We start from the raw sequence: 26,769 nt of genomic DNA, 5'->3' as shown, positions 1-26,769 counted from the left end.
GTTATATTGTTAGTAGTTTTTCAAGATGAACTTTTACTGGACTGAAGCAACTCAGGCTGACTTGATTATGCATATATCATATTTTAGAAAAATCATGTTAAAACGTGAGTATCAAATATGATGCATGTTTTGTTCATCTCTCAATCATCATGGTATTACATTGCATTGCATTACTTTTTTGCCCCACAATTAAAACTACAGAGCTTTGATAATAAAACTAAGCATTTAAATATCATTTAAAGATATATTGTTAGGAGATACAGGTTGCAGTAGTCTGCAATGCTTTACAGTACAAGCTATCAGAATTTAACTTTTTGGCCATAAAAATACCAACAACTGCACCACATGTGATATTTCTGCTCAGTTTAGGCCTCTGAATAAAATAAATGTTATATTGTTAGTAGTATTTCAAGATGAACATTTACTGGACCGAAGCAACTCAGGCTGACTTGATTATGCATATATCATATTTTAGAAAAATCACGTGAAAATGTGAGTATCAAATATAATGTATGTTTGTTCATCTCTCAATCATCATTGTATTACATTGCATTGCATTATATGTTTTGCCCCACAATTAAAACTACAGAGCTTTGATAATAAAACTAAGCATTTAAATATCATTTAACGACATATTGTTAGGAGGTACAGGTTGCAGTAGTCTGCAATGCTTTACAGTACAAGCTATCAGAATTTAACTTTTTGGCCATAAAAATATCAGCAACTGCACCACATTTGACATTTTTCCTCCTCAAGTGTGAGCTCCATATCCGTTATCTTACTATATGACCCATTAAAAGCCATATTTTATTTTTAGATTTTCCTTTACATACTATCTTAGGGTTCAGTAGACTATTCCATAAAAAAAAAACAGATTTTCAGGTTTTATAGGGTTAAAAGTTGGCAAAATTACAGTTTTAGCAGACATACGCAGACAACACCAAAAATATTCATGATTAATGTTGCTCACAAACGAATACAATTTCATATTTAGTATTAAAAACAGTGACAGAAAACATTACAGTCTTGAAAACTGCATGTTTTCCTAATGAGGACCCAAAAGCACATCTGCTTTGTCACGTGAGCGTTTTTCTAATTGTTCAAATTAGGTGTAATTACAATTTCAAGACAAATTTCCCATGACCTCACAAGAAGTGGCAAATTTGCAACATACTGCAGTTGAGAAAGGACACAATAGCGTGCGTTCTGTGTGTCCTTGTTGCGAGTGTGCGCTGAGTCTGTGCGAGTGTGCGATCTCCATTGTAATTACATCTCTCCCTCAAACCGACCTCTTCAATTTGCCTCTGCGAATTGCACCAGGGGATTCTTCATCCAGTAATAGAATTACACAACACTGGCAGCAGCTTCTTATATGAAATATTAACATACTTGGTTGTTTTAATTGTCTTTTCCACCATATTAGAGCCCTCGCTTCCTTTCTGACTCGCTGCCTCTCTCTCTCGTTCCTCGTCCTTGTTTTTTACCTTTTAAAAAGAAAAGGACAGTTATTACTCACTTTATTAAGTGACGGAAGGATAGCTTGTAATAACAGTGATTACCTGTTCTCCATCCTTCCTCGTTCTCCTGCAGTTAACCTCAGAGAGCAACAGTTCAGTGTGTATTTTTTTGCCTTAAAATAGTTTATGGCTTTTTAACGTGCAGAGATGACTGTAAGTAAACCATTAGTACAGTAGGTTGATGTCTGTGGTCACCGGAACTTCCTTTTTACTGTGTGGTTAATTAACAATAGCAGAAAAAGACTTGTTTGGAAATGCTCTTCTGTTTCTGTGGCTCTATGGTACATTGTAAAAAAAGCAAAGCTGGTTGCTGTTGAGAGGCAGTTCTCACCAGGGCCTCCAGGCGAAATGGATATATATGTCTCCTGAGGTTATTCAGAAGGTAGTCATATCCTCTTAGAAAGATCTTTTGTGGTTTTACAGCTGTTCAAAGACAGAGAAGCTCTCTTAGCCCACATCTTGTCACTTTCTTTTCCTCTGTTCTTGCAGAGGTGTTCTTTGCTTGTCTTGTTCAGATGTACTAACTGTCCATCCTAATGCTGGCCAAACCAATGTCAGCCTGTAGTCTGGAGTCTCTTTATTTTGTGGTTCTTGTGGGTGGTCTGAAGCTATCGGATTTAAGGCTGTGTGATTTGGTCAGATATTGTGATTGTGATTTGAATTGTAATATGGTGTTGTTTAAACTTTTATATTGCTACTGCTTAAACATGATGGTTAAAGCAGCAGCTCTCGTGTTTAACCTAGTGTGTGAAAGTGACAAACTAGCATGTTGTTTTATGTCTACATTAAGTCATGTTCTGCTTATGCTCTGCTGCTTGTAACAGCTTGAAACCAACACATTTTACTTGCTTTTTTATTCCATGTCAAGTTTTTAATATAGTAAAATTTGAATATAAGTATTGTAATGTTACACAAAACAAACAAGCCTAATTAACTAACTAAATAAATAATTCAAAAGTTTTTTTAATCCAATTTTGAGGGGGAAAAATACTGATATGTTCTCAGATTTGCAAGTTTATATCTCACATAACTTGTAATAATTCGTAATTGTGTGTTATAAAGTGAGAATTGCAAGATATAACCTTGCAATTTCGAGAAAAAATTATGAGTTTATATCTCGCAATTCTAACTTTATTAGAATTGAGTTTATATCTCGCAATTCTAACTTTATTTTTCTAAAATTGTGTGTATTTCTCAGAATAGTGAGTTTATTTCTTAGAAATGCGAGTCTATATCTCAAAATTCTGAGAAAAAAGTTAGAATTGTATTTCTCAGAATAGCTAGTTTATTTCTCAGAATTGTGAGATTGTAATGTCTCACAATTCTGACTTTATAATTCATTATTGCAAGTTTATATCTTACAATTCTAAGAAAAAGTCAGAATTGCCAGTTTGTATCATGCAATTCTGACTTTTTAACTTGCCATTGCAAATTTATTTCATGCAATTCTGACTTCAGAATTGTGAGTTTATGTCTATCAATTCTGACTTTATAATTCATTATTGCAAGTTTATATCACAATTCTAAAACAAAAAGTAAACTCGTAACTGGGAAAAAAAAGAATTGTGAGAAAGAGATCACAGTTACCTTACATGACATACATAATAGTATAGACTTTTACAGTGTTAAAAAAAGTATTTCAAATAAATTCAAATTTAATTAATTAATGAAAAATGAAGTCATTTAAACTTTCAGTTTTGCATCACAGGAATAAATAACATTTTGAACTGTATTAAAATATATAAAATAAATAAATGTTTAAAGAAATTTAATATTAAATAGTAATATTTCATAATATTAAACATTTTACAGCATTTTTTAATTAAATAATGCAGCCTTTAAATAAATAAAATTCAATTTCAATGTACAATAGTACAATAATACAAACAAACTAACTAACAAACAAATGAATAAATAAATGCAATTCCATTTCAATATACAATAGTCACATGTTTATTGTCATAACTTTACCTTTACATGGCATTCTTACATTTTCTGAGCTAACTTTTTATTTGGACAGAGGGGCCTTTTATGTGATCCTTTGTGTTTCATTAGTTTTGTTTTTTTACAGTAACTGAAATGTGAAAATATTGTGAACCTGGATTGTCCTGCATTCACCATGCACTTTGTTAAACAACAACAACAACAAAAAACAAAACAAAAAAACACTCATCTGAGACTGCTGAATACATTTAATCTAAGGCACAGCTAGCCGTGCATTATTCTGATTATACCATGGAATAATGCCATGTATCCAGTAAGACCACATTTCCAAAAAATAAAAAATAAAAAAATCACTTCTCTGAGACTGCTGAAAACATTGAATCATGAGGCCCGTTAGAGTATATTTAAGTAAGCACAGCTAGCCGTACATTATTCTGATTATACCATGGTCATTTGCCAGCATTGACAAGTTAAAGCTGTTAATAATGTTTGCTGCACAATATTCGATGAAAAGGGTAGAAATTATGTCACATATATTTGACTGAACCGTGGTATAATGTTTAATAATCAACCCTAAATTGTTTGATTACCATATTGTCAGACAAAACTCTTAATGCAGGATCATGCTCTACTGTTAAACCACGCAGTGTGACTGTAGACGCTGTAACATACTGAATGGTTCATTAGCTTTAAGAGAGCATTTAAGGAGCATTTACACTCTTCTACTGCCATATTAAAGTGCATATAATCCATTGGTAAAGGAAATGTAGCATATAGCCTGTCGCTATATCTGTAATGCTGTTCTTGCCCAGTCTGCATCCTGATTGATTGTGTTTCTCTTTATTTCAGAGATCAGCAGGGTACGAAAGGACATGTACAACGACACGTTAAACGGCAGCACGGAGAAGAGAAGCTCCGAGCTCCCGGACGCCATCGGCCCCATCGTTCAACTCCAAGAGAAACTCTATGTGCCTGTTAAGGAATATCCTGACGTGAGTCTCAAGCCTAAACCCCATTCACACTGCAAATACACTTAGAGCTCCACCACAGGATTTTAAATGATTAATAGCATTTTTGCAAGTGCGCATGGGTTTGTTTGTTTCATTAAATTAAAAATTGATTGATTAAAAATGCATCCCGAGAACCTTTCAGTCACATGATCTAGTCTCGGGCAGTAGTTGAAGGTCAGTTAAAAATGATTTCAAGTAAATGTCTGCATACACACACAGGCTCTTTACTGAAGCTCAATGAGTAAATGGAATAGTAAATAACTGTGTGCAGCTGCTCAGTATGGCCCTTATTTAATTACTGAGACATACAAGTCGATGTAATCTAGTTTTCCTTGCATTAGGACATGGGCCCCCGTCCAGTATATTGATTTCATTAAGACGTACTGAAGAAGTGAGGTTGCACAAAGTGTTTGAGTCCATTTTATGAGTCCATTTAATTTATTGCGTTATTAAGCTGATGGTTTGTGGTCGACTGTCGTTGTGCGTCTGAGCAGTATAAATTCACTGTGCGTCTGAGCAGTTTTTTTTTTTTTCTTGGCCTTAGTTCTTTAAGTGTCACCGTCAAGATTAAGTTTTTCATTTGAAACTTTATTTATTATTAAAGGGGTAGTTCACTATCATCATTTACTCACCCTCATGTCATTCCAAACCTGTATGACATTTCTTCGTCCTATTAAAAAATATCCTGTTTTCATAGAATGAAAATTAATAAGGAAAGATTTGTCATTTTTATGCATAATTTCAGTTTTTTTCAAAAATGTCATTGATGTCAAACATGACAAGATGCGTCTAGTTCTGCTATTTGATGTGAGCAAACAAAGGGAGGCTTTTTTAGTCACATTTTAGTACACTCTTAAAAATAAAGGTGCTTTAAAAGATCTTCAAGCGATGCCATAGAAGAACAATTTTTGGTTCAACAAAGAACCATTCAATCAAAGGTTCTTTAAATCTCTTTTTTACCTTTTTGTAATCTGAAGAACCTTCTTTCACCACAAAGAACCTTTTGAGAAACAGAAAGGTTCTTCAGATGTTAAAGGTTCTTTACGGAACCATTTAGACAAAAAAGGTTCTTCAATAGCATCGTGAAGCACCTTTATTTTTAAGAGTGTGTGCTTTTTATACAAAGCTATTGTATAGATTCAGAAGACTTATATAGTCATAGAGGCTCAATTTAAGGTGCTCTTTGGTCAGTTTGGAGCTTGACATGCAGCTCCAGTGCCCATTTACTTTCATTATATGGAAAATAGTCCTTTTGTGAAAAAGAAGTGCGCTTAAATGTACTGAATGTGCACTTATAGTGCACTTCAAATCTTAAAGGGATAGTTCACTCAGAAATGAAAATTCTGTCACTTACCCTCATGTCAAATTAAAGATACTTAAGCAATACATAAGTGGGTCAAAAAAAAAGCATTCTTAAGAACAGCTAATTGCAATTAGTATAAATTTAAACTATAATACTTTTTTGGTATTAATATTAATTAACTACATGTACTTGCTAGATGGTTAGGGTTTGGTTTAGGGTTACTTGCATGTAATTATGCAGAATTAATTGTTATTATAAAAGTAAGCACATTTAACGTGTAACAGGACAAATCCTGAAATAAAATGTTACCACATTTTCTGCAAAAAAAAAGTTATTTTAAAGTGTATCATTTCCATAATAAGTTCTCTTTTTAAAAGTATGTCAAAGTGTACTCACCATGTAGCAAGGATGTTTTTCATAAAATCTTCTTTTATATTACCCCTGAAGAAAAAAAAAAATCAGTGAGCAAAGACAAAATTTTAATTTTTAGGTTAACTTTTTCATTAAATCCAGCCGTTCCCCTGCATAATTTTTTCTGAAAGAAGTATCCTACCCCCTGTCGCTCTCTGTAAGTCTTTGCACATCTCTAGTAACAGGGGTGACATTGAATTCTCCCTCGCTTTTCCCGTTTGTGTTGAGTCAGAGCCGCTCAAGCGCGTCACCAACAACCCGGTCGGTGGTTAACAAATCTTTCAAGCAATCGCCGTCAGATCCTGCTTGCCTAAGGCACCCGGCTCTGGGGAATCGGTCGAGTTCAGAGCTGATTGATACCAATTAACTTATTCCATCCCAGCTTGATTCCTGCATGGCCAGCACTAATTGAGTCTCTCCAGCAGGGGCGTAAATACTGTTTGGGATTAGAGCCCTCCATTTTGCTGAAGTTTTCTGGTTTGAGTGGCTGTTTATGCGCTTTTATTTCCTACGGGAGATAACAGTGCTGATGCAGTGGCGCTTGCATGTTTTTGACTAATTCATGCTTTAACCTATAGCGTTGTTTACGTGGCCAGACACACTTGTTTGGTCTATAAAACGCACACAATGAGAGCGTATAAGAGGGTATTTGAAAGTCATCGCAGCTGCAATTCTGGCATGCTTGGCATTAATAATATTAATATTTTATTGTTTCTTGCGCATAATACTGGAACTTTATAAAAAGCTAATTTCATTTTATATTCAATTACAACTGCAGTTTTCAAGGGTACGATGCTTTCTGTCTGCGGTTGTTGAAGCATTGTGGGTAATTTAGCTCCTGCTCTTAAAAGTCTGAGAGTTAGCCAGCACTGCAGTAAAGGCTATCGTTCATGAATGTGTGTGTGTGTGAGGGGTTCTGGCCGCCCTTGCTGGTCTGAAGGACAACCAGGATCATTATTAGTGAGTTTGGGTTCATTAGGAGGTGGAGGATGAGCAATAAAAGAGACGTCCTTAAATAGCCCTCAGTGTCAGTGGAGTCCTCCATATCTATAGAGACTAGAACTCATATTATAATAAAAAAAGACATAAAAGAGCCTATGTTGTTGATGTCAAGCGTAATTTCTGCACCATAAGTGTCTCTTAACAAAATTGCTAAAATAATGACTGTTGAAAAGGTTCTTTACTAGCATCAATGGTTCCATGAAAAACTGTCGAAGAATTAGTTCACTTCCATAATAAACATTTACTGATGATTTACTCACCCCCATGTCATCCAAGATGTAAAAGAAATTAAGGTTTTTGAGGAAAACATTACAGGATTTTTCTCCATATAGTGGTCTTTAATGGTGGCCAATGGCTTGAAGGTCCAAATTGCAGTTTCAATGCAGCTTCAAAGGTCTCTACATGATCCCAGCTGACAAGACAAGCATTTGTGGTCAAAAAGTATATAAAATGACAGATCGTTTCACTAGATAAGATCCTTATTCCTCGGCTGGGATCGTGTAGAGCCCTTCGAAGCTGAAATTGAAAAAGGCAATTTGGACCTTCAACCCACTGGCCACCATTGAAGTCCACTATATGGAGAAAAATCCTGGAATGTTTTCCTCGAAAACCTTAATTCCTTTTCGACTGAAGAAAGAAAGACATGACCATCTTGGATGACATGGGGATGATTAAGGGTGTGTTCACACTTGTAGTTCAGTTCGTTTGGTTCATTTTTAAAAGGAAAATTATACATTTAGTCCTGATTCCACAAAGCATTCACACTGGCGTTTTTGACAGCTAACCTAAAGATACAGAACGTCTAGGTTACGTAGGTAACCCTCGTTCCCTGAAGGAGGGAACGGAGACGTTACATTGGGAATCGCCTGAGAGACCAATCATCTCTGAGCCTTATTCAAAAGGCCAATGAACATTGGCGAGTGGTATTTGCATGCCAAGCCACTCCCCCGTACATACGGGTATATAAGATGGCGGCGCACCACTCATTCAGGTTTTCGCTGAAGAGCCGAGTCAAGCCGGCATCAGCGCGACGCCAGGGGCGTGGCAGGGGAATGTAACATCTCCGTTCCCGCCTTCAGGGAACGAGGGTTACCTACGTAACCTAGACGTTCCCCTTCAGTCGAATCACTTCGACGTTACATTGGGAACAGACCCATGGAACAGGCCACGACCCTGACGCAGCGTTACGCACAAGACCACGTGCCGGCAGGCGCAGGCGGCCATTGTAACGTAACCTTCCCAACGCCCTGAGGGGTGAACACTGGGTCGGTACTTCCGCCTATGTCACGCCTGACCTTTCCAATGTGACTACGATAATGCGAGAGGTTGAGCTATTCCAAAATTTGTTGTTAAAAAGTATATAATTTTTAATCTCTTTTTAGAAAATGACTGATTGTTTCACTAGAGCCTTATTCCTTGGCAGGGATCGTGTAGAGCCCTTTGAAGCTTCATTGAAACTACAATTTGGACCTTCAACCCATTGGCCACCATTAAAGACCACTATAGAGAAAAATCCTGAAATGTTTTCCCCGAAAACCTAAAGGCATAGTGATGCGTTCACAACCTGATTGGTCGGGTTGAATGATGTATATTTGGTGATGGAACTCACTCATTGTTGAGTGCATATGATTTTATTTTTACCACCTGTGAACTCACAAAGAGCTATTAAAAGGCACTTTACCTCCTCGTTGCTCCACTTTTGCCCTCTGCTCATTTTGTTTTGGGTACACCGCGTGTTCCCTTTCTGAAACCATAGCGTCCAATCTTGTCATTACTTCCTGTTTTTGGTTCATTTAAAAGTGTTTGGTTCTTGTCGTGTTCATATTTCAATCGAACCGCACCAGAGTTGTTTGGAACCAGACCGAGACCCATATTTTTAGCGGTCTTGGTCTGCTTGTTTGGTGCACACCAGGGTTCGGATGGCACACTTACTCAAATGAACTGCACTAACAGAGCAATTGCACCAGAGTTTGTTTTAATCAAACCAAACATGACAAGTGTGAACACACCCTATATTATAAGACTTTCTTTGGAAGTGAACTAGTGCTTTAACATTCATGGAATATTTTCACTACAAAACTTATTCAAAGTTTTTCTAGATTATTAAAATGTTCTTCACACTAAGAAAAACCTGGTTCTTTGACGAACTGAATTATTCTGCATGAAGACCAAAATGGTTCTTCTATGGCATCACTGCGAAAAAGATTCTTTTGGAATCTTTATTTTTAACACTGCATTGGTCAGACAACCCAGATACCCAATTTGAGTAAGTGTGAACGCTGCCATCCGAACCCTGGTGTGCACCAAACAAGCAGACCAAGACCGCTAAAAATATGGGTCTCGGTCTGGTTCCAAACTCCTGCCAATTTTAAAGTCAGTATTGCTGTGTCAGGCTGGTTGTTTTGATACTGAATAGCGTAAATAGCATTAACACTTTTCAGGGGACTCAACAGATGTATGAGCTGTCTCTGCATATTTAAAATATTCCACCTTTACACATCTCTGGGGAGCGAGTAATCTCAGTATTTCCTCTGCTGAGGTCAAACAGCCTCGATCTCTCACAGCAGACATCTGATAGAGAGGGGAATCGTGTTAATTGCTGGAGACCCCCTCTGGACAATCATTAACTTTAAGCTATTAGTCATTAAATTCACAGCATCTCTTCAAAAGATGCCAATTATCATTCTCAAATGGTTGCTGTGTGAGTGTGTGTGTATACGTGTACATGCAGGTATACCTTGACGTTTATGTGGGCCTAATTCACAAGATGGAAGCTTTGTCACCTGTAAAGCCATTTTTACATTTAACTATATTTTAATCACCCCATTCGTACATTTTGAGAGCATTCAGATGTTTTTCAGCAGCAATTCAGCTGCAATTCAGCAGCACTCTGTTTTACATCAGGGTAAATTTGGGCCTGTTTACACCTGTTCATACATTTTCTCTGATCGTGAAAAGACCAAGGGCCTCATTTATAAAGCGTGCTCAGATTTGATCTTATAGTGTATCTACGCTTAAATCCACGCCAATGCTCATAATTGTAAAAACTGGCTTTGATGTGGAAAAGTTCTTAGCGTCACGTCAGGGTCCGAGCAGACGTACACTTTCTCTTGTCGGAGTACTGGAAGTTGTTGAAAATGTAAGCTTTTCTTGCAGCTTGCTGTTCTAAATTAAAGGATTTGGACGATGACTGGTGATTTTTTATATGTTAATGACATTAATTAGGAATCGTTTACAAGGCAGAGAGCTGAAACCATTCAGTTGCGTGCAAGTTCAAGATCATTTGCTATTCTATTGCTATTCTGAAAGTCGGGATTTATACTGTACACCATCTGAAAGTTAAATAAAGCTTCCCATTGATGTATGGTTTGTTAGGATAGGACAATATTTGGCTGGGATACAACTATTTGAAAATCTCGAATCAAAGAGTGCAAAAAAAAAAAAATCTAAATATTGAGAAAATTGCCTTTAAAGTAGTCCAAGTGAAGTTTTTAGCAATGCATATTACTAATCAAAAATTAAGTGTTGATATATATATAAGGTAGGAAATTTACAAAATATCTTCATGGAACATAATGTTTATTTAAAATCCTAATGAATTTTGGCATAAAAGAAAAATCGATCGAATTGTAACCCTTACAATGTATTTTTGGCTATTGCTACGAAAATACCCATGCTACTTAACACTGGTTTTGTGGTCCAGTGTTACATATCTGTTGATTTCGTTGATGTAAACTCTGATGTGAATTTGCATATAGCATGAGAATTAAAGATCAGATTTATATTCATTTTGCGGAGACACATTTATGAGGCCACGTGTAAATGGAACCATTTTAGCAAATCCAATCGATATCCGATTAGAGAAAACATATGAAGTCACCAGATGTCAACAGGCCCTTTGATTCATATCCATGATTTATTTTTAACCGTCCATATCAGTGATTAACAGTTTAAAATTTGGATTAATTTGCACAATATTTTACTATGTACTGTTTACATTTAAATGTTTTAAATCTCCATCTGTTTGTTCAAAATGATGGTAAATTTGACTTTAGAGTAAATACATGAATATCTAGATACAGTCAAACCAAAATGTATTCAGGCACCTTCAACATTTCTTACATTACCACAGTTTATTCACTATAGTTTAGAAAATGGTAATAAACTCTGTCAGAACAAATTCATCTTGAAAATGTCAGATTACTTTGATAGAAAAATATGTAATGGATTACAATCAACCAAAAATTATTAGTATAATGATATTTACACAACTATCAATAGATTGTTGACCGATTACCAAGCAATGCTTACTTTTGTTTATTCTGTGGTGTAAAAAAGTCACATTTGCAATTAAAGAAAAACACTTAAGCAAAACATGCTCAGGTCAAAATGTCTAAATAATTTTTTGTCCCAAATGTTTATCAGTTTTACTAGTAGTAAGTAGTAGTAGTCCATGTTCCTGTGAGCACTGTGGGGGCCATTATCCGCAAATGGAAAGAGCATCAGTTCACCATAAACCGACCACGATCAGGTGCTCCACGTAAGATCCCTGTCCGAGGAGTCCAAAGAATAATCAGGAGAGTTCTCCAAGAGCCAAGAACCACTCGGGCAGAACTTCAGGAAGACCTTGCATCAGCAGATACTGTTGTTTCACAGAATACTATAAGCAAGGCACTGAACCGCCATGGCATCCATGCACGCTCCCCACGCAAGACTCCATTGCTGAACAAAAAGCATGTTGAGGCTTGGTTAAAGTTTGTGGATTATTGGGAGACTATAGTATGGTCAGATCAAAGCAAAATTGAACTTTTTGGCAGTCATTCTACACACCATGTTTGGAGAAGAAATGGCACTGCCCACCACCCCAAGAACACCATACCAACAGTTAAGTTTGGGGGTGGAAGCATCATGGTTTGGGGCTGCTTTTCAGCAAGGGGTACTGGCAGACTTCATATTATTGAAGGCAGGATGAATGGAGAAATGTACTGGGACATTCTGGATAAAAATCTGCTGCCATCTACCAGAAAGCTGAAAATGAAAAGAGGATGGACATTTCAACAAGACAATGATCCCAAACACAAGGCCAATGAATCAATGAAGTGGTTTCAAAGAACGAAAATCAAGTTGCTTGAATGGCCCAGTCAATCACCTGACCAAATATCTATGGAGAGAACTGAAGATCAAAGTTCATAAAAGAGGTCCAAGGAACCTTCAAGATTTAAAGACCATTTGTGTGGAAGAATGGGCCAGAATCACTCCTGAGCAATGCAGACAACTGGTCTCTCCATGCAAGAGGCGTCTAGAAGCTGTAATCACCAACAAAGGCTTTTCTACAAAGTATTAAATAAAGTGTGTTCAATACTTATTCCCTGTGTCATTTCAGTTTATTTATTGTGACTCAACTTGTATACTTAAATTTTCTGATTTCTTTGTATGAATTCAATATTTGGCTTGATGGCTACATCAGGTGGAAATTTTGTGTCAATAGCCCACTTAGAAATACCCTTACTGATAAAAATGCTGATGTGTCAAATATTTATTTTCCCCGCTGTATGTCACAGTTTACTTTATTTTGCTATCCTCACTTATATTAATGAACTTTAGTGTCCTGCACCCACTAGTAAAAAATATTAGAAATGATATCTGGTGTCTGAATAATTTTTGGCTTGACTGTAGAATGCTGTTCAAAACTTCTTTTATTCACTGAGGATGTATTAAATTGATCAAAAGTGAGAGTAAAGTCATTCATATTTTTTAGACTGGAACATTCAGATTTATTGTTTAAATACATGCTGTTCTTTTGAGCTATCTATTAATTAAAAAGTTATGATTTCCACAAAAATATTTAGTAGCACAACTGGTCGCAACACTGATAATAAGAAATGTTTCGTGAGCAGCAAATCGGCATATTACACTGAAAAAAAATTCATTGAATTTACTTTTTTTTTTTAAGGTAAGGTTGCAATCCATTTATTTTAGCTGCATTTAAGTTAAAAAATGTTGAAAGTTACTAAACTAATTTACTTCATTCAAATGTAGCTAAAATAAATTGATTGCAACCACTTACCTTAAAAAAAAGAGTAAATTCAATGAAAAATCAGCTTTGCGTCACAGGAATAAATAATATTTTAAAATACATTCAAATGAAAAAAAATATTTCACAATATAATAGCTTTTACTAATCTTGGTGAACATAAGAGACTTTCAAAAACACCTTACTGATCGCAAACAGTAGTGTACTGTATACATTAAGTATCATCACAAAACTGAAAAATATAAAGCCATTAATTTTAGCTTATAACCAAAAATGCAGCAATCTGTTCTGCTCCCGTTTCATGAATGATCCCCAATGTGCGCACAGGCATCCACACCATTCGCCCCAGCAGGCTTAAAAATCTCTAATTATCTTGTCGCAGGCGACCGCTGATATTTCCAGGTCAGGGGCAGGATGACATGATAGATTTATAGATGAGGTATAGTATGAAGGGAAGAGCGTGAAAGAAAGAGTGAAGAAGATAAGCAGCCTGGGACGTGCGGCGGTGATGAATGTGAGGCTATGATGAGGTCGGGGAATCGGGGCAGAGGAACAGCGGCCTGCCCCGCCTGATAAAAGAGAGGGAACGGCCCCACACGCACCCCGAGCACCCCACACACACTCGTCTCCCAGACAGGCACGCAGCGGCACAGAAATTAATTTGCTCCTTCAAACTCGTGCTGTGTCGCCCCTCTCCCGGCAGCACGCACCCGTTCCGATTTGCTGAACAATGTTATTAGGCTGGGAGAGACAGCCGTCCTAGAAGAGCGCTGCTGCTGCTGCTTGAGATGATTGTTGGCTTTCATTCCAAGGTACAAATCTACAGTTATTGTTGTGTGTGTGTGTGTGTGTCTGTGTGTGTGAGGGAGGGAGATAATGTTAGGGAAAAGACACCTGGCCATGGAGGAAGAGCGCTATAAATACTCAGCTCAGGGTCTTGGTGGGGACAAAGCTTTTAATTGTTGAGCGTGTGAGCAACTGAACCGCTGCTGTCATCTATCATTTCTCCCAGTGTGTCCTTTTCTGGGTCAAACTCGTCTACAGTCAGGATGAGCAAGTATCAAAGATTATTAATCATGATCAACATGAGCTGAAAGATTGATTTCCCTTCCTTTAACAAGTGCGTACAGTAGATTACTTTTAATCAACTGGTGTTTTGGTGACTTTCAGTGGATTTATGAAGTAATTTCTCCTCAACTTCACACATCAGCTACTGTAACATTTGACTAAATAAGTGATTGTTATGCTCAAAAATACAGTAAAAACAGTAATATTGTGGAATATTATTACAATTTATTATTACATTTACTATGATAAAATGTAATTTATTCCTGTGTTGCGAAGCTGAATTTTCAGCATCATTACTCCAGTCTTCCGTGTCACGTGACTTTTTCAGGATCTTCGCTGAATAGAACGTTCAGGAGAACAGCATTTATTGAAAACAGAAATCTTTTGTAACATTTTAAATGTCTTGTACTGTAACTTTTGACCAATTAAATGCATCCTTGCTGAATAAAAGTATTAATTACACTGCCAGTCAAAAGTTTTTGAACAGCAAAAACATTACAAATTTGAAATATTTTTACTATTGAAAATAACTTTTTTAAAATGTAATTTATTCCTGTGATTTTAAATCTGAATTTTTAGCATCATTACTCCAGTCACATGATCCTTCAGAAATAATTCTAATATTCTGATTTGCTGCTCAAAAAACATTTATTATTTTTATTATGTTGAAAACAGCTGAGTAGATTTTTTTAAGCTTTATTTGATGAATAGAAAGAACAGCATTAATCTAAAATGGAAATCTTTTTTAACATTACACGTCTTTAATCTTCACCAACTTAAAGCATCATTGCTAAATAAAAGTATTCATTTCTATAATTTCTGTTTAAAAATGTATAATGTTACAGAAGCTTTTTATTTCAAATAAATGCTGATATGTGGATCTTTCTGTTCATCAAAAAAAAATATCCCTAACAAAAGTACTGAAATAATGTACTAAAAATAGTACAACTATTTCACAATATTACTGCTTTTGCTGGATTTCGGATGAAATAAATGCAGGCTTAGTAAGCAGAAGAGAGTTCTTAAAAAAAAAAAAAAAAAAACTTTTGAATGGTAGTGTGTATTTTTCTAAAAATAAATAGCATTAAGTTTGATATTTATAGAAATGTAATGTTAGAATGAATATAATTTATATGTTTTAAATTGACTGAATGTGTGCATAGTGTTTGCTCTGTTGTCTGAAAAATATATTAATATCAAGAGGAATGTAGATAGAAAGTGGATTGTATTACAAATGAAAATGTTTTTGCTCAGAGCATATTTTTCTGACATTGTTTCATTAAAATCCTTTAAAAACACAGGCACAAATAAGAAAAATGTTATTAATCTAATCTTGTAGCTCAGACAAAGAAGAGTAATCTAATTGAAAATGTTTTTTTTTTTTATTCTAATTTGTAAAATCTCACTTGATTTCAGATCTGAGTGTAGTTTGAGACATTAAGATCTCATTTTAAACTCTAGAGAATGTCATTTTGTGAATTTAAGGGACTTTTATTAATCCTAATGACTGTCTAGGAGAAACCGCTGAGATGTTAAAGCGACGCCGTTTGCGATTTTCTGTCCTGCCGTGGCTAAAATCCCTAGATATTGTCTATGAATTTACTTTCATGGCAGTTTTTGCTGTTTCCCTCCTTATATTTTGAAGTCTGCCTGCTCCTGCATGTCCTCTGGGTGTTTAACAATACATTATAGTTTCACTTTCCTCGACCAGCGCTGTGCCACTCTGAGACGCTGCTATTTCGGGAAGACTGTTGCGTTCAGTAAGTTTTTATGAGCGTGTCCTTGCGGCTGCATGTATATATGGATTTAAAGGGCAGCGTGTTCAGCACGTGTGTGTTTGTGGTTGGTCCTGCCAGGCTGAAGATCTGGCCGACTGCCCTTCTTCTCTCCAGGAGTCATTGTTTTAATTAAATGGGTCTGATGGGATGGACCCATAACTCAGAACTGAATGAGGGCTTAATGAAAGCAAAACTACTGGACGTTAACTGGGGTATTGGCTGCCGTACCTGCAGCAGCTGGTGTTGATTAATATGACTTCATCTCTGTGTGAATATGGGTGTGTGTTAATGTGTGTGACTGTCTGACCTCACTGTGCAGTTTTGAGAATTACAGAAGTAAAAATGCTTTAATGATTATGGGGTTTTAATACTGGGTGTCCACGGTCATGGAAAAGCTAGAAATATTAGGGAATTTTACATTGTGTTGTCTAAGATTGGGAAATGACTAAAGTCTTAAGAATTATGGAAAGTATATTTTTTACTTTGATGAAGCCACACAGTACATTTTTAGGTTTTTAGGACAAAGCATATTTTATACTGCATAAATATACATTTTTATACTTGCACTATTGTTCAAAAGTTTGGGGTTGGGAAGATTGATTTATTTATTCTATTTTTGAAAAAAAGTTGCTTATTCTTGTCACAAACGGGACGACCAAGAGTGAGGATCCAAATGCAAGGCTTTATTAAGCAGATCGTAGTCAGACAGACAGGGTCGAAAACACCAGCAAACATGAACAGCGAAGACAATCCAATAGCGTAATCCAATAAACAAGCGTGGGTCAAAATCCAGGTGGGCAGTCCAAATGAAACAATGAAATGAAAACAAGAAACTAGAAAACTAAGACTAAGACTGGGAAAACAAAAACAGAACTATGGCTAGGGAACAACAAGGAGACTAGGAAACCTGAGAGCAATGGAAAACGCTTGGTAGAGTCCGCTGGAGCAAAACAATACTTCGCGATGTGTGTGTGTGATGAGCTGGCTTTTATGTCTGATAAACAGGAAGTAACCATAGAGGCAGCAGAGGGAGCAGCAACAGTCAGTGGGGGTAAGGGCTCCCTCTGCTGGCCTGGCGTGACATAGCCCCCCCCCAAGGAGCGGCTTCCAGACGCTCCAAAAAACAACAGGAGGAAACAGTCCAGGGGAGCGGTGGGGGGGCCAGGAGACTGAGGCAGAACAGGTGATTCAGGAGCCCTCCAGGGCAGGGCTGGAGGCAGAGCAGTCCTTTGAGGTGGAGCAAGAGTCTTAGGAGCCCTCCAGGGCGGAGCAGGAGGCTTAGCGACCCTCCGGGGCAGAGCAGGTAGCGTAGAAGCCCTCCAGGGCGGAACAGGAGGCGTAGAAGCCCTCCAGGGCGGAACAGGAGGCCGCATCATGGACTGGGACCTGGGGAGAACAGAGATAGAGGAGGCAGACAGAGCAAGGAGAGAAGTAGAGAGTTCATGGGAGAACGTGGCCTCCATAGCCGTGACCAGGCAGACGAGAACTTCAGGAACGACTTTCGTGGCAGTTCCTGGGCAGACAGAGACTTCTGGAACGGCCCCAGACGCCAAGACAGAGATGACAGGGAACCTAGGCGGAGCAGGCAGGGCAGGGAATTTTGGCGGAGCAGACAGAGCAAGGGACCTTGGCGGAGCAGACAGAGCAAGGAGTCTTGGCGGAACAGGCAGAGCAAGGAACCTTGGCGGAGCAGGTAGAGCAAGGAGTCCTGGCGGAGCAGATATAGCAGGGAACCCTGGCGGTGCTGGCAGAGCAGGGAGCACTGGCGGTGCTGGCAGAGCAGGGAGCACAGGCGATGCGGGCAGAGCGTGAAGCCTTGGCTGAGCGGGCAGAGCGTGAAGCCTTGGCGGAGCGGGCAGAGCGTGAAGCCTTGGCGGAGCGGGCAGAGCGTGAAGCCTTGGCGGAGCGGGCAGAGCGTGAAGCCTTGGCGGAGCGGGCAGAGCGTGAAGCCTTGGCGGAGCGGGCAGGGCGTGAAGCCTTGGCGGAGCGGGCAGAGCGTGAAGCCTTGGCGGAGCGGGCAGAGCGTGAAGTTCCGCTATGTACGCCACCTCCGAAAGAGGTATAGGCGCAGCGGACATGCCTGTAGATGAGGTCTCCAGAACAAACTTGTGGGCAGACTCATGGGCCGAAGAGGCAACTGGGGCGCAGTGTGCAGCCCACACACTCAAAATGGCGATAGCCATAACAGGTAACACAGTTGGCAGAGGAATGCCCTCCAGGTCATTGGGCGTGGGGCTTGGGAGCGTTGGCTCTGTGTGACTTGGGAGCGTTGGTTCTGCATGGCTTGGTAGCGTTGGCTCTGCATGGCTTGGGAGCGTTGGCTCTGCATGGCTTGGGAGCGTTGGCTCTGCATGGCTTGGGAGCGTTGGCTCTGCATGGCTTGGGAGCGTTGGCTCTGCATGGCTTGGGAGCGTTGGCTCTGCATGGCTTGGGAGTGAAGGCTCTGGATGCTCAGGGGAGATGTGACTTGGCAGTGAAGAAGTAGCTATGACCTGACTCGTCATGACAAGAGCAGCAGTGACTTGATTTGGCGTGAGAGGGACAGCTGTGGCTTGGCTTGGCTCGGAGGGAACAGCTGCTTGACTTGGCCTGACAGGAACAGCAGCTGTATTTTGACTTGTCCTGGCAGGGACAGTGACTGTGACGTGACTTGACTCGGCAGGGACAGCAGCTGTAACTTGACTTGACTTGGTAGGAACGGCAGCTGGTGCAGGTTCGAGAGAAGCAGATATGACGTTCACAGGCGATGGCTTGGTTGACGTGGCGTGAGCAGACGCTGGCTTGGTTGGCGTGGCGCTAGCAGACGCTGGCTTGGCTGATGTGGGGTGAGCAGACGTTGGCTCGGCTGACAGTAAGGGACCAGCCGAACGAGCTGACAGCAGTGGTGGGTCCTCCAAGCTAGACATTAGTCTCTGATACGTCCTGGAAGGGTGAGAGTCTGACGCTGTAGCCACCCTGTTAATAACAGCCTCAGGTATGGCGGCCATTTTGTGTGCCAGCACGGGCGTGGCGGTCATCTTGGGTGCAGGCTCTGGCGTGGCGGCCATCTTTGCAGCAGGCTCTGGCGTGGCGGCCATCTTTGCAGCAGGCTCTGGCGTGGCGGCCATCTTTGCAGCAGGCTCTGGCGTGGCGGCCATCTTTGCAGCAGGCTCTGGCGTGGCGGCCATCTTTGCAGCAGGCTCTGGCGTGGCGACCATCTTTGCAGCAGGCTCTGGCGTGGTGGCCATTCTGACCGGGAACTCAGGAACGGAAGCCATCTTATGAACGTGCTTTGGAACGGCGGCCATCTTGTGAGCAGGGTCTGGAAGAGCGGCCATTTTGCGAACAGGATCAGGAAGGGCGGCCATCTTGGGTGCAGTCTCAGGAAAGGCGGCCATCTTATGAGCTGACTCGGGAAGGACAGCCATCTTGGAAGCAGGCTTTGGGACGGCGGCCATCTTGTGAACTGGCTTGGGGGTGGCAGCCATCTTGTGAACAGGCTTGGGGATGGCGGCCATCTTGTGATCGGGCCTTGGGGTGTCAGCCATCTTGTGAGAGAAGTCAGACGTGGTAGATTTCTTGTGAGCTGGGTCCAATCGGGTGACCATCTTGAATGCGGACTCAGGAAGGATGGTCATTCCGAAAGCTGATTCGGGAAAGGCGGCCATTTTGTGAACAGGTTTAGGGAAGGTAGCCATCTTGTGAAGGGGCTCCTGAAAGGCAGACATCTTATGAACAGGCTTTGAACTAGCAGACATCTTGTGCTTTGGCTCTGGGCTAGTAGACATCTTGTGCTGTGGCTCGAAGCTAGCAGACGTCCTGTGCTGTGGCTCGAAGCTAGCAGACATCTTGTGCTGTGGCTCGAAGCTAGCAGACATCTTGTGCTGTGGCTTGAAGCTAGCAGACATCTTGTGCTGGGGCTCTACTAGAATACCCACAGTACATGGAGAGCCGCATAACGACAGTGCATAGTTCATATAATCCTTCAGTGAGCATAAGGATTTTCCCCCAGGCAACATTGATCTTGTTGGTTCATTCAGCCCCATACGGAATAAGTCCTTAAAGTATACCTCATCAAAAAATGATACTTTATGCAACAACTCACTGAAACGTTGAACATATTCCTTGATGGGGAGATCTCCTTGTCTGAGGAGCAGAAGTTGGTCGACTGGGTCCATGTTGTGATGCTGGTGGTGAGTAAAGCCGCTGGATCCGGGTGTGGCGAAGTATTCTGTCACAAACGGGACGACCAAGAGTGAGGATCCAAATGCAAGGCTTTATTAAGCAGATCGTAGTCAGACAGACAGGGTCGAAAACACCAGCAAACATGAACAGCGAAGACAATCCAATAGCGTAATCCAATAAACAAGCGTGGGTCAAAATCCAGGTGGGCAGTCCAAATGAAACAATGAAATGAAAACAAGAAACTAGAAAACTAAGACTAAGACTGGGAAAACAAAAACAGAACTATGGCTAGGGAACAACAAGGAGACTAGGAAACCTGAGAGCAATGGAAAACGCTTGGTAGAGTCCGCTGGAGCAAAACAATACTTCGCGATGTGTGTGTGTGATGAGCTGGCTTTTATGTCTGATAAACAGGAAGTAACCATAGAGGCAGCAGAGGGAGCAGCAACAGTCAGTGGGGGTAAGGGCTCCCTCTGCTGGCCTGGCGTGACAATTCTCATCAAGACTGTGTTTATTTAATCAAAAATGCAGTAAAAACAGTAATATTGTGAAATATTATTACAATTCAAAATAGCTGCTGAAACATTCTTATTAATATTATTAATTATCAACGTTTAAAACACATCTGCTGCTGATATGTTTTTGATTATTTACTGAATAGAACGTTTAAAAAGAACAACATTTATTTAAAATAGAAAGTTTTATTCAGTTACAAAAATCTTTACTGTCGCTTTTGGTTACGTTAATGATGAATAAAAGTATGAATTTAAAACCAAAACTTTAGAGTTGTAGTGTATACTTAATATGCACCATAAACGTAATACATACACTACCAGTCAAAAGTTTTTGAATGGTAAGATTTTTAATGTTTTTAAAGAAGGCTCACCCAGCCTGCAATTTGCATTTGATCTAAAATGCGGCAAAAGCAGTAAAATCGTGAAATATTTGTAGTATTTAAAATGACTGCTTTCTGTTTGAATATGTTTTCAAATGTAATTTATTTCTATGATCAAAGCTCATTTTTAAGCATAATTTCTCCAGTCTTCATAGTCACATAATCCTTCAGAAAGCATTCTGTTGATTTGCTGTTATTGTTTTTATTACTGTCATTTTATTCATGTCAATATTTAAAACAGTTGAGTACATTGTCTTTTCAGGATTCTTTGATGAATAGAAAGATCCAAAGATTAGCATTTATCTATAATAAAAAGCTTTTGTAACATTATACACTATACCATTCAAATGCTTGGAGTCTGTATCATAGATATATATACGTAGATGCCTCATTAGCGACTGTTTCTATGGACCGTTATACGTAAGCCGTCCGCCATTTCACTGCGGTCTACTTGACGTCATTCACTCTATGTAATTGACTGTAATCACTGAATATTCGAAATGCCACAGTCCTGCACAGCCGTTGGTCTGCAAATCTTCTATATGGTGAATGACGTCAAGTGGACCGTTCCAAAATGGCGGACGCATCTACGTGCTTGGAGCGGTCCAATGAGGTATCTACGTATATATATCTATGGTCTGTATGATAAATTCAGATAAATGCTGTTCTTATAAACCTTCTACTCATTAAAGAAATTTGAGAAAAAATTCTACTCGGCTGTTTTCAACATATTACTAAATGTTTTTAGCAGCAAATCAGACTATTAGAATGATTTCTAAGGATCATGTGACTGGAGTAACGATGCTATAAATTTAGCTTTTAAATCACATAAATAAATTACATTTTAAAGTATATTTAAATAGAAAACAGGTATTTTAAATAGTAAAAATATTTCAAAATGTTACTGTTTTGGCTGTACTTTAGATCAAATAAATGCAGGCTTGGTGAGCAAAAAAGACATTAGATGCAAAAATCATTAAAAGCTTTTGACTGGTACTGTATGATATTTAATTGGCTGGATATTTGGAAACACACACTGGCCAAAATGCTTCATAAATAAGCCTAAATTATTAATTATCACATCAGACTAAGTAAAAATATTTTTTAAATGTGTGCATCCTGTTAATAATTACTTAATTATCTTTTTTACACTTATAATGGCTTAATTATTATCATAATACTCAAAGTATTTCTAATCCAAATTAGAATTCCTCACCTATTCTCAGTTGCTCTCAGCATATATTTGAAAGTACTAATTAATCGTACACAGATCATCAAATCAAACTGAATATTTTGGCAAATATCAGATCAAACTGTATCCCCATCATAGTAAATATTTAACTCCTAATCTGTATTTGTTCTAATTCTGGGTGTCTGATGAAAGTGGGCTGCGAGCTTCTGATATGAACAGGTTCAATAAGGCCGAACGTCTTGTGAAATAAGCTTATAGATTCCAACACCTACAGTACGTAACCTTTTAAACAGGCTAAAATCATTTCTCCTGTCCTCCACCTAAAAGCACTTTCATACACACTGACGGCTCTGCCCGCGGTGAGCTGAGGTGAGGCGCAGCGGTTGGTGTGTGAGTCTTCTCATTACTCTGGTGATAATAAACAATAACAGACACAGGGGAGAGGTGCAGCGGCGTTCCGGATCACCTCGCGGCTAATGAAGGTTAATTAGGGTTCATTAGGACATGATGAGCGCTTGCAACGCCACCACAGCCCTCTGCTTTACGCCTGCCGGCCGCCTCGGGTCCTCCCTCTCCGGCTGTCACTCCTGATGGCCGCAGAGCCACCACGGACACCTGAACATCAGTCCATATCAAAGAGTCCAAATAGACACCATTGCAATTACAATATGGCATCAGTGTATTGAGATATACAGAAATACGATATGTTTCTTTTAACGATTATACAAAATGTCATTTATTAAACTGGACATTATAATGATTATTCTTTATAACTTTGCTGGAAAACCGGTTGTACACAATCTACTGCTTTCATATTTTGCTGGACTGAAGCAACGATTTACTTGATTATCCATACATAAAATAATGTTAAAATGTGGGTATCAAATATACATCAGGCTTTTGAGGAATGTTTATTTGTTCATTGCTCGATCATTATTGCATTGCTTTATAACTTTTGACCCCACAATAAAAACTACCGAGATTTGAACACAAAACTAAGCATATCATCTTACAATGACATATTATTGGGAGATATAGAAAGACAACTGATATGTTTATGGATTTTATGTAAGTAGTCTGCTATACTGTTCTAAAGAGCTCATTGAATTTCAAGCTATCAGAATTTCATCTTTTTCACTTTGGCCATATGCATTCGAAGTCAAAAGTTCACATACACCTGCAAGGGATCATACAAAACGTATTTAATTTTTTATTTAGTACTGACCTGAATAAGATAGTTCGCATAAAAGACGTTTACATATAGTCCACAAGAGAAAATTGAATTTATAATGACCCTGTTCAAAAGTTTACATCCCCTTGATTCTTAATACTGTGTTGTTACCTACAGTGAGTGTTAGCCTCAGTGAGTGATTGAACCGTCTGTAATAGCTGCATATTAGTCTCTAAGTTGTCCTCAGTGTGAAAAGACGGATCTCAAAATCATACAGTCATTGTTGGAAAGAGTTCAAATACACAAAAATGCTGAAAAAAAAACAAAGAATTTGTGGGACCTGAAGGAATTTTCTGAAGAACAGTGGCCAGTTTAACTGTTCAGGGCAAACAAGGGACTCATGAACAACTATCACTAAACAAAAAAGCACAGCTGTGGATTATTCAAGAAACAACACAGTATTAAGAATCAAGTGTACTGTATGTAAACTTTTGAACAGGGTCATTTGAATTAAATTCATCTATTATTTTCTCTTGAGGATCTTTTATGTGAAATATCTTATTCAGGTCAGTGCTAAATAAAAAATAACATGCGTTTTGTATGATCCCTCTTATTTTGATAAAATAATTAACATTTTGCAGATTCTGCAAGGTTTATGTAAACGTTTGACTTCAACTGTAAATAGCAACAGCACCAAATTTTATATTATTCCTCAGTTTGGCTGTCTGAAAAAAACTTCAGTGTTTCTGAGTTTAAGCTCTATATTCTCTCTGCATGAGCCATAAAAATCTGATGTATCAAATGTGATACTTCACAGGGTTAATACTTGATGTCTCATCAAGTTGCTTTAATAAGACACCTGAGCTTGTTTGTCTTTATCATGTTTTGACAGTTCTGGGCCAATCATATAGAAAGTTTCTCCGAGAAAGACCTAAGGGCAAAATTATTTATTTTTAAGTGAAATCCAGGTGGAGCGTTTAACAAATGTCCTATAATTTACAGAGACAAGCATCAGAGGACTGCTTCAGCAGAAACACCTGTTACTCACAGCATGTAACATTATTAGTCTATAAAACATAGGACAGATTTCTGTATTATTTCAACACCGCAGGGTTGGGTTGCATCAGCCCAAGAAAGTTCTTGCTTAAATTGAAACATAAAGTCAACACTAGATTCTTTATAACTACTAGCTGGTGTTTAACTTTTCAGGCTTTCATGGCTTTAGCAATGCCAAAGTTATAGATTCAATTCAAACCACAACTGATAAAATGCCAAATTCATACATTTCTCTTTGAATGTAAATGTCTGAAGAAAAGGTAAAACACGACCGTTTTGATGCAATTCAATCAATCTGATGTTTTATGTGAATCATTACAAATAGTCAAAGGCATCTGAAGTGTCCCATTACATCAAAATTAGACTAGGTTGTACGACTAAGTTGTACCTTGTTCATAGATTTTCTTTAAGTTTTGTGCTTTGAGACTAGTAATGAGAAGAAAGTAAATGCACCAATTCCATACTTACTTGAATACAATTAATTTGATGAACATGTTTTTAATTTATGTTTTTTCCTAATTTATTCTTCATGTACAGTATTAATTTACTTTTTTAAGTTTGGTGTATAATTTCCTTCTTTTCCAGAAAAAAGATTTTGTTAAAATAATTTATATAAATGTGTATTTTTATATATAAACACTACTAGTCAAAAGTTTTCAAACAGTAAGATTTGTAATGTTTTTTTTAAAGAAGTCTGTTCTGCTAACCAAGTCTGCATTTATTTAATTCAGAGTACAGCAAAAAACTAAATTTTGAAATACTTTTACTATTTAAAATAACTGTTTTCCATTTGAATATATTTTAAAATGTAATTTATTCCTGTGATCAAATCAGTCTTTAGTGTCACATGATCCTTCAGAAATCATTCGAATATGCTGATTTGCATTATACAACATTATAATAGTCAGTATTTTTTGAAGGGGAAAGAAATTATTGAAATTAATACTTTTAATTTTTTTTTAGCAAGGATGCTTTAATTTGATCAAAAGTGATGATAAAGACATTTTATCATGTTACAAAAGATTTCTATTTCAGATAAATGCTGTTCTTCTGAACTTTCCATTCATCAAACCCCTGTTAATGAATCTACTCAGCTGATTTTCAATATAATAATAATATTTGTTTTTTGAGCAGTTTTTGAATATTACAATGATTTCTGAAGGTTCATGTGACAGGAGTAATGATGCTAAAAATCTGAAAAAGCTGAAATCACAGGAATAAATGATATTTTAAATTATAATCAAATAGAAAACAGCTATTTTAAATAAATATATATATATATATTTCAAAATTTTATGTTTAAAATATAAAAGCAGAAGAGACTTCTTTTAAAAACAAGAATATATATATGTGGAACCAATATAAATTAAAATACAAACATTAAGTATTAACATTTTCATAAGGTTTTTTCTTTATGTTCTTTATGTTAAACACTCTCAATCCACTCATTGATTGAATTACTTTCCTTTAAAAAAATAGGGACTTTTTTGTTTTAGATATTTTAAAATAGCTAACTCTGACATGCACATACCTCTGCTTAAAAAAATTAATATGTATCATAGTATATTTCATAATCAGTAAGTACCAGAAAACAGAAAATCAGAAAACAAACTTTTTTTTCTCTTTCCTTTTTTGAAGATTAAAAGGAGAACAAATGGAGACATACGTCTCGTTCTTAACTCTTAATTTTCTCATCTCCTCTACACTCTTAAAAATAAAGGTGCTTTAAAAGGTTCTTTACAGCGATGCCATAGAAGAACAATGTTTGGTTCCACGAAGAACCATTTTGTCAAAAGTTCTTTAAAGAACCATCTCTTTCTTCCCTTTTCATAATCTGAAGAACCTTCTTTCACTTTCCTGAAACAAAAAGTTGTGAAGCACCTTTATTTTTAAGAGTGTAGCTGAGGCGACTAATTGTGTAAATTTCAGTCTGTTTCACACAAAGCTATTGTGTGGCTTTCAGGAGCTTTGGCAAATAGCCCTCTAGTCATATGAACTACTTGTACGATACCTTTATAGTGCTTTTCCATCCTTTTTTAAATCTTCATTCACTGTAATTGCAAGGAAAACAACTACTAGCTTTTGTGTTCCATGGAAGAAAAGAAAGTTGGGTTTATAATGGCATTCAGGTGAGGAAATGATGAGAGAATTTTCATACCCATTCAGAATTTCTTTAATGCTGGTAGCAATGCAATGTCTAAGTAATTTGGACTGGCTTCCATAA

The 26,769-nt window shown here is 38.0% G+C and overlaps 1 protein-coding gene across 1 annotated transcript in view; it reads left to right on the top strand.

Moving 5' to 3' along the window:
* LOC141325945 (protein quaking-B-like) overlaps positions 1–26,769 on the top strand; it is a 193,714-nt gene that overhangs the window by 44,385 nt on the left and 122,560 nt on the right. The window contains exon 2 of the mRNA XM_073834664.1: positions 4,311–4,453. Coding sequence (XP_073690765.1) covers positions 4,311–4,453 — 143 coding nt within the window. The remainder of the gene's footprint in view (positions 1–4,310; positions 4,454–26,769) is intronic.

Source organism: Garra rufa, chromosome 2 (assembly GCF_049309525.1).
Source record: "Garra rufa chromosome 2, GarRuf1.0, whole genome shotgun sequence".
Classification (NCBI taxonomy): Eukaryota; Metazoa; Chordata; class Actinopteri; order Cypriniformes; family Cyprinidae; genus Garra; species Garra rufa.
This window is presented reverse-complemented; position numbering and strand designations above follow the sequence as displayed.